This window comes from Salvia hispanica, chromosome 2 (assembly GCF_029641045.1).
Source record: "Salvia hispanica isolate PSC_SH4W2 chromosome 2, Shi_PSC_v1, whole genome shotgun sequence".
In the NCBI taxonomy this organism is placed as follows: domain Eukaryota; kingdom Viridiplantae; phylum Streptophyta; class Magnoliopsida; order Lamiales; family Lamiaceae; genus Salvia; species Salvia hispanica.
Genome location: NC_142693.1, coordinates 40,802,411 through 40,810,699, shown reverse-complemented (window position 1 = coordinate 40,810,699; position 8,289 = coordinate 40,802,411). Strand labels below are relative to the sequence as shown.

Here is an 8,289-nt window from a genome sequence, read left to right as displayed (position 1 = left end):
ATCCTATTCCTAGTATTAAATTAATAGTGGTTTCCATAATTATAGAGATTCATTGTCAACTAATTTCTCTTTACAAATTAGTGGATCCTAGAATTAAAGATATTTACATAGTTATAGAGATTAATTATTAAATTAGTTAAATTTTTATTCATATATGTATATAATAAATAGTGTTTGATTGGTAGATCTAACATACTACTGCTACTATATTTTAGCTACATCATACATTTAGCTAAGTTTTATGAATTTGTAATTTTTGCATATAAAATTATGAAGACTATTATTTGTTTTTCTTTCAATATAAAAGTATGTAATCTTGACCCAGCCCAAGCCCAAGCCCAGCCCAGCACGGCCCGGCCTAGACCAACTTGCTAACTGGGCCTGGACTGGGCTGGGCTCATATATGCAAACCAAAACCCAAGCCCGGACCAGCCCGACCCAGACATGGGCCTGGGTCGTGCTGGGCCTAAATATCAGTGGGCCTCTCCGGGCCCGGGCCGGGCTGGGCTGGGCCGGCCCACTTGACACCTCTAGCTATAACCTCATTGTGGCCCATCCGTAATCCTCGAACGTGGGGTGGAGTCGCCGTGCTAGATCCAGCTTCATCATCGGCCCAATCGGTGACGCTTCCACCTTCGTGTTTTACTATCATGTTATGCAAGATGATGCCCGCATACATGACATCAGCGATGACTTCCTTGTACCAGAAACGCGCTGAACCTTTCATTATTGCCCAATGCGCTTGGAGCACACCAAATGCCCGCTCCACATCCTTCCCCATGGCCTCCTGTCGTTGCATAAATAAAGCTCAGTGATGATCCGTTGGGCACCTGATCGTCTTCAAAAATACAGGCCACCTCGGGTATATGCCATCGGCCAAGTAGTACCCCATATGATACTTGCGGCCGTTTACAGTGAACTCGATGGTCGGGCCATTGCCATTGCATTGCTCGGTGAAGAGATACGATGAATTCAGGACGTTGATGTCGTTGTTCGACCCCGCCACACCGAAGTAAGCATGCCAGATCCAAAGCCGATGGTCAGCGATGGCTTCGAGGATCATCGTCGGGTGGCTGCCCTTGTATCCACTAGTAAATTGGCCTCTCCACGCCGTCAGACAATTCTTCCACTCCTAGTGCATACAATCTATGCTCCCTAGCATTCCAGGAAAGTCGTGCATCGTCTCATACATGTTCATCACGGCCTGGCAATCGACAGTATTCGGCTTTCGCAAATATGTGTTCCGGAAAGCCTCCACAACTCCTCTACAAAATTTCTTCAGGCACTCACGGGCAGTTGTCTCCCCGACGTGAAGGTACACATAGAACATGTCCGACGTGGTGCCATAGGCCAACTATCGGATCGCAACCGTGCACTTCTGCAACGGCGTAAGTCCGGGTTTGCCGATGCCATCTTCCCGTACTGGAAGTATTGATCACGTGCCTCCAATGTGTGGATAATGCGGAAAAAAGAGATCCCGCCGCATTCTAAACTGGCGGTGAAAAACCGTTGGGCCCTACCGTGGTTCCTCGGCAAAATAGTCTGCGAACAGACGTTGGTGAGTTAAGTTGTGCTCACGGCAGACAAACATCCGACGTCGAATCGGCCTCTGGATTTCTTCCGCCGCTTCACGCTCGCATACCACTTCGGCCAAGCATTCCGCTGCAACCTCATGAACGCAATCGAATAAGGCCCGAGTAATGCCCGCTAAGGTACTCCAGTCGTCGCCGCGTCTCATTTATTTAGTGAGAGACAAATTGGTGTGTGGGGAAAAGAGAATTGATGAGAGATGGGAGAGAAAAGTGTGGAAAATGGAATGAGAAATGTGAGGTATATATAGATAAGAAATTAAAAAAAAAAAAAACGAATTGCATCATCCGCGTGACTCGCAATGGGGCAGACGATACCGCGGACGCTGCATGTTCCGACGCCATCGTCCGCGGACGATGCATCGGGTATCGTCCTCCTTGCTACAGTGGCGGACGGTAGCACGCTCGATGCATCGGGCGGAGAGTCCGTCCCACTGTGGATGCTCTAAGCGTGACGGGTCATGTTAAAATGCATATAGTATCCAATCTAGAACTAAGACTAATCCTACACCGTTAGATCTTATAAGCTGATTTTATGCTAAACTAATGGGAATTACAAATCTCATTTGATAAAGCATCTATGTTTAGGTGTGGAATTGATATTGTTGAATTGGAATTGGTGGAATTGGAATTCATTTCCAAATCCACACATTTTTGTGATACCGAACAGCGGAATTGGAATTGAAGGCTTCAATTCCAATGCCTTCAATTCCAATTCCAGAGCCCCAATTCCGCGGTACCGAATGGAGCCTTAAAGGAAATTTTAAGATACCTCTACTTTGCATCAATAATTACAGTATTATTTATAGAATAGAAAAATATAAACAGAAACTAAAATACTGCAATGCTTGTACCTGCTGGTCTTAAAGTAGAACAGTAGAAAAAACTTGCGCTAATTATGGGTGTGAGTTATTGGGTAGTTGGTGACATGAAGACATATTAATCAAACTATATAAGCTCACACTTTTTCACAGTACTTGGGTATAAGTTCCCTTGTTCGTCCACTATTATTGTTGTATGAGACATTCCAATCTTCTAAACAATTACACCAACACAGCTCTAGAAACTTGATGATCTGGAACTGGCCTGAAGTTCTTGAGGCTCAAAGTCTTGCCTGCAGAATTTGGTACAAGTACAACCAACTCAATTTCAAACTTCTCCCATTTAATTCTTTTTCTATTTTTAGTATATAATACTCTTCCTCTTATCCTAATTAAAGTATTATTTTATACGGAATTTAAGGAAGTTTTAGTTTAGTGATTTAGTAGTATAAAGAAAATAAAATAATTAAGTAAAAAATTAAATCAATAAGGTAAAGTTAAATAAAGTAGAAGATAGAATAAAATATTAGCAAATCAAAGAGAAATTAAAAATGTTAATTTTTCCATAAAGAAAAATACTCCCAACTAGAGTGGACAACCAAAAAGAATACTCAACTATATTGGGACATATGGAGTAGTAATTACTTTTTTTTTTATTTATAAAAAAAGTATTACTACTTCATTTGTCGTACCGATATTAAGACATTTTTTTCAGCATGGAGAGTAAGGAATAAATATTTAGTAAATTAAGTAAAGTGAGAATAAAGAAATAGAGAAGGAGAGTGAATAAAGTGGATACGTAGCGAGAAAAAAAATATAAAAGAGAATAAAGAGAGATTAAGTGAATATGATTTTGCCAAAAATAATTTGATTCAACTAAACAATGGTACATAGAGAGGAATATTAAGAACATAGTAGTAGAATTTTCACATTACCGCAGCATGCCAACTCTTCAGTGCTTCAGCTATATCCACTCTGACTTCAAAGTTGGAACTTGTCAAGTAGCGTTTGTACAACACGAAGGTCTAGTTGGTTTCCATATAAATTCTCTTGTTCTTCTACTATCTTTTTAGCTGACACCACAAGTGATTTATTGCAATATCTCAAATAAATTGATTTCAGCATTGCTATATCTCCAACTTGTGATGGGATCTCATTCAGTTTATATAAACTAGAAAGATGAAGTTGTTGGAGAAGTGGAAAGAGAGAGTTATGTGTGACAATCCAATCTTCTAGACCATCACTATTGGCCAAATTTAGAAACTTGAGGCTTGGAAATTGGCCTTCAATTGTTTCCCACTTGCCTGTTTTGAAGAAACCATTTCGTAATACAAATTTCTCAAGTAGAGGCAATGAACCGATTTTGTCCAATAAGCCCTCCAACTCCACATCAATAGATGCATTAACAATCAACTTCTTGAGTGATTGTGGGAACCTAATCCACTGCCAGCACTCACCATTTCCACGTTTGGTCCAGCAGCGAAAGTTTTCCAATTTACTCAAACATTGAAGATATCTTAGACACTTTTCTTCTTCCTCCATTTGTTTCCCAAGGTAGCTTATATGCAATACCTTGACATTAGGAATTCTTTTAACCACCTCCTCATCCAAATTCAAATTCTTTACTCCTTTGAGTGTTTGCAGATTCTCCATGATAACAATGTTATTGCCGCCTCTAGGAGGAACCGGGAGAATCACCTCGGTTAACTTAAACTCGAGATGTCGAAGTGCATGCATTTTCCAAATTTCAGTCGGTACGACAAGATGATCCCAACAATAAATAATCAATGTGTGTAGATTCCAAAGTAGCTCAATCGAAGACGGGAAACTGGACTTCTTACGAACGCAAACAGCAAGATAACGAGAGTTCACCAATTCAAACACATTTTCTAGGAAATAAGCACGACTCCTAGTATCTTCGTCAAGTGCTTTCAATATCCTCAGCAATCTAAGATTGTGAGGCAGTCGAACTTCTACGTCACCGCCATCATAAATGTGACAATCACATATTATGGAACGAGCATATAACAAAGATCCCAAAACTTCACTTGTTAACAAATTTGAACCTTTAGGTGGAAAAACAACCCGGCGTTTGGAATTATTAGATGGAGGATCATCTCTTATGACATAATGAAACCCTTCTTTTTCCGCTTCTTTCAAACACATATCTCTCAACAAATCATGGATCTTACAAGACTTAACATTTCCAATAGACCCCAACTCATCAACTAAAATGAGATTTCTATCAACCAACTCCTTAAAGTACTCTTGCGCAATTGTTTCCAAACATTTTCCACTCCTTAGTTTCAAAAATCCTTCAGACACCCATAGCCTTTCAAGCATCGATACACGAATCCTACGATCTTCCTCAAATACAGACATATACAAAAAACATGGCTTCAAATAGTTTGGCAAATAGATATAGCTCATCCTCAATATTCTCAAGCACAAATCATCATTACTACTATTAACAATTGAATTCAAATTTTGATCTACTCGCTCCCAATATGCTCTCGTGTGCTCAGATTTTGCCAAAAGTCCTCCAATCGTAACAATTGATAAAGGAAGCCCTTTACAATTTGCTACAATATTCTTGCCAATATTCTCAAACTCAATAGGACAGCTCTCTTTCCCAAACACAATCTTAGAAAACAAATCCCAACTACTAGCCTCATCCAGAAACTCCATATCAACTCTATGAGACCCATTCAATTGAGAGCTCAAGTTTGACATCCTAGTTGTTATAATTATTCTACTACCATTTTCACAATCAGGAAAGAAAAATTTTATCCTCTCCCACGCATCTACACTCCACATATCATCCATTATTACGAGATACCTTCTGCCATATAAAACCTTGAAATTTTTTTCTCCCAATTGATTGTTATTCAGATGGCTCAAATTTTCATTCCCACTTGCTTGAATATAAACTTGTTTAAGTGTTTCTCTAACATTATAAGTTTGAGAAATTGTAGTCCAAGCACAAATATCAAAATGCTCCTTAACAAGTGCATTCTCAAATAAACTTTTGGCAAGAGTGGTCTTACCAATTCCGCCCATGCCCGTGATGGGGATGATTTGGCGGTTAATTTGATCCCGAGTGAGCTCATCCAAAACTTCAAGAAACACTTGTTCAAAGCCTACCATCACGTTTTCGGTGGAATACGACGTCGTCAAGGGAGCAACAGGCTTTTGCTGCAACTGAGGTTCGACTGCAATCTTTTGCACCTCTTTCGTGATTAGATCCATTTCTTCTATCACTTTTTGTAGATTAGTGTAAAAGCTATGATCTTCAACAATTGTGGATTGTTTATCAATTTGAACCACAATCTGGGCTTCAATAATATCCTCAGCTGCATAAACTGCATTAGCAATGCGACGCTCCAATGGATCAGCTTCATGGCTATCGGCAAATGGGGAAATATAAGTATCAAGAAACTCTTGCAAGAAGGTGACATTTTGAGTAAGAGAATGAAGTTGTGGTTTAGGGATGGAAATGGGAGGGGAAGAGTGTTTGTGAAGGGTGTCTATAATATGCGTAAGAGAAACCAGAGCACCATAAGCTGCCATGATAACTCTTTCAACGAAATTAAAGAACACATCCAATTCGAATAGCAACACTGATTCCCCAAATGGCAACTGTTTATAGCATAAAAAAATAGTAGAATCACGTGCAGTCGTGCACCGTTATTGATATCACATGAGTTGGATACAGCTAAGATATGTCGACGATTCAATGGGCCCTACACTTTATTATCCCAAATTAGGCCTAGATTGGCAACCGCCTAATCTAATTATTATCTCCATTAGAGCATTAGAGCATCCAGTGGACTCGACCCACTTATATTAATTTTTTATTCACTGCTTTTTCCTAAAAGTAGAACACTCACGTCAATATTCATCCGCGAGGACCTGATCATTTCTTAATTTAAATACTTTAATTACTAAAAATCTTTCTACAATATAAAAATACATAAAAATATAAAAATTATATAATTAAATCCTAAAAAATAAAAATTACAAACTTAAAATGCTCAAAAATAAAAATTACAAACTTAAAAATCTTTTAAAAAAATACATAATTAAAATTCTACAAATTAAAAATTATTACATAATTAAAGGCTAAAAAATACCCACGTGGAAGAACTAGTTCTCCGGCCCTATCCCCAATGTTTGTCGGAGACCTCGTATCATTGCCCGATGCGCTTCAAGTTGCTCGGGAGACATGTGAGATGTCTCGGCCATATTAAGTTGAGCCAAGAGGGTCCACAACTAGTTGGTGGGGGGTTGAAGTGGCACAAAGGGAGCGGGAGCAGGGGCGGATGGTGTCGCGGCCCGTCGGCGGTTAGCCGTCGCCTTCTTCCTTCCTTGCGACCGGCATCGGGAACTGCTCGAGCCGGTGTCGGGGCTACCCTAGTTAGTTGCGGCAAGCTAGCTAGCCACCTCATCCTCGCCGGCTTCGGATAGGGATACCGACCTCGACCGTTTGTTGGAGGAGGATGTTAAGCCACCCTTATACTTCTGATGATGACGCACCTCGTGCCAAGCGCTTAGGTACTTGAACGGTTTGTGATATTGGAATTGGTAGGTCGCCATGGTGGCAGTGATGATGTTGAGCTCGCTCCTGCCGCTCCCCGCCGACCGCTCTTCCTAGGGGTAATACTAGGAATGAGTATTCGAGTTTCGGTTCGGTTATTTGCCCAAACTGAACCGAACACCAAAAACCCGAATTTTGGTGAAAATTAAACCCGAACTGAAGCCGAAAAACCGAAAACCGAAAAACAAAAAACCAAACTATAAAAACCAAATTAAACCAAAATTATATGAAATTTCAAAAAACTATAAACCCTAAAATCAAAATTATATGAAATTTCAAAAAACTATAAACCCTAAAACTGAAATACCAAAAAAAATAAGAAATCATAAAACCATATCATGATTAATATCCATCAACCAACAAAAATCAATATTTAGGCTACAACATCAATATCAACCAAACCAAAGTTTCATAGGAGTACATAAACTAATGGAGATTTCACCACAGATATTCGCTCTTCAATATCTTCAAATACGTTGTTCTATGTTTTCATCATATTGTGTTGGGCGAGTTCCTTTTCTAGATGGAAAAGTGTTGAAAAGACTCCCCTTCAACAAACTTAAGCTTCATGACCTCTTCTTGCTCAAATTTCCAAGTACCAAGGACATCTCCAACTGTTTGACTTTCATTATTCAACACCTACAAGAATAGAGATTAAGAAAATTACAACATTAAATTACACTCAATTTCAACCTATGGAAATTACAACACTCAATTAGTCAATTTCACCATCTAACAATATACTTGCAACGCTTTATATCAAAAACTTTTAAATCCAGGCATGGACATCTTACACAGCCTAAACATAACTCTGAATTACAACACTTGATATCAAAAACTACAACACATTGAATAGGAATCAAATATATGAGTCTGAACTTGTACCTTCTTGGAAGCGGCATAGATGGCTGAAGGGCGGAGGCAACTGTTCGATGGCTGGAGACGACGGGTGGAAACTGGAGGCGACGGGCTGGCTAGAGGCGACGACCTGGACTGGTGAAGAGATAGCCGTCAATTTGGAGTTTTGGACTTTGGAGGTGGAGAGTTTTAGGGTTAGAGAGTGGAGAATGGAGATGGAGGAGGCGGAAGGTATTTCTATTAGGGTTAGAATTTTAAATATTTATATATATTTATATAATATAATATAATAAATTAAATATATTTCGGTTTTTCGGTTATTCGTTTTTTTTCCCCCACCGAACCAAACCGAACCAAAAACCGAAAATTCCAAAATTTCAAAACCGAACTGAACCGAAAAACCGAAAATACCGAACCGATTTTT

General features: G+C 39.4%; 2 protein-coding genes and 1 long non-coding RNA gene across 3 annotated transcripts; all 3 read right to left on the bottom strand.

Annotated features, from left to right (window-relative positions):
* Positions 1 to 466: 466 nt before the first annotated feature.
* Positions 467 to 1,063, bottom strand: LOC125195140 (uncharacterized). Its single transcript, XM_048093336.1, has 2 exons — positions 851 to 1,063; positions 467 to 787 (listed from the first exon to the last, which is right to left on the bottom strand). Exons 1-2 carry the CDS (start codon positions 1,061 to 1,063, stop codon positions 467 to 469), a joined length of 534 nt encoding a protein of 177 aa, XP_047949293.1.
* A 1,270-nt stretch (positions 1,064 to 2,333) lies between these two features.
* On the bottom strand, positions 2,334 to 6,025 carry LOC125214374 (putative late blight resistance protein homolog R1A-3). Its single transcript, XM_048115377.2, has 2 exons — positions 3,346 to 6,025; positions 2,334 to 2,703 (listed from the first exon to the last, which is right to left on the bottom strand). Exon 1 carries the CDS (start codon positions 5,978 to 5,980, stop codon positions 3,392 to 3,394), a length of 2,589 nt encoding a protein of 862 aa, XP_047971334.1. The 5' UTR covers positions 5,981 to 6,025; the 3' UTR covers positions 2,334 to 2,703; positions 3,346 to 3,391.
* Positions 6,026 to 7,321: 1,296 nt separating this feature from the next.
* Positions 7,322 to 8,086, bottom strand: LOC125201980 (uncharacterized). The gene is made up of 2 exons (XR_007173012.2): positions 7,893 to 8,086; positions 7,322 to 7,646 (listed from the first exon to the last, which is right to left on the bottom strand). It is a non-coding gene; the product is annotated as an uncharacterized LOC125201980 (long non-coding RNA).
* Positions 8,087 to 8,289: the final 203 nt, after the last annotated feature.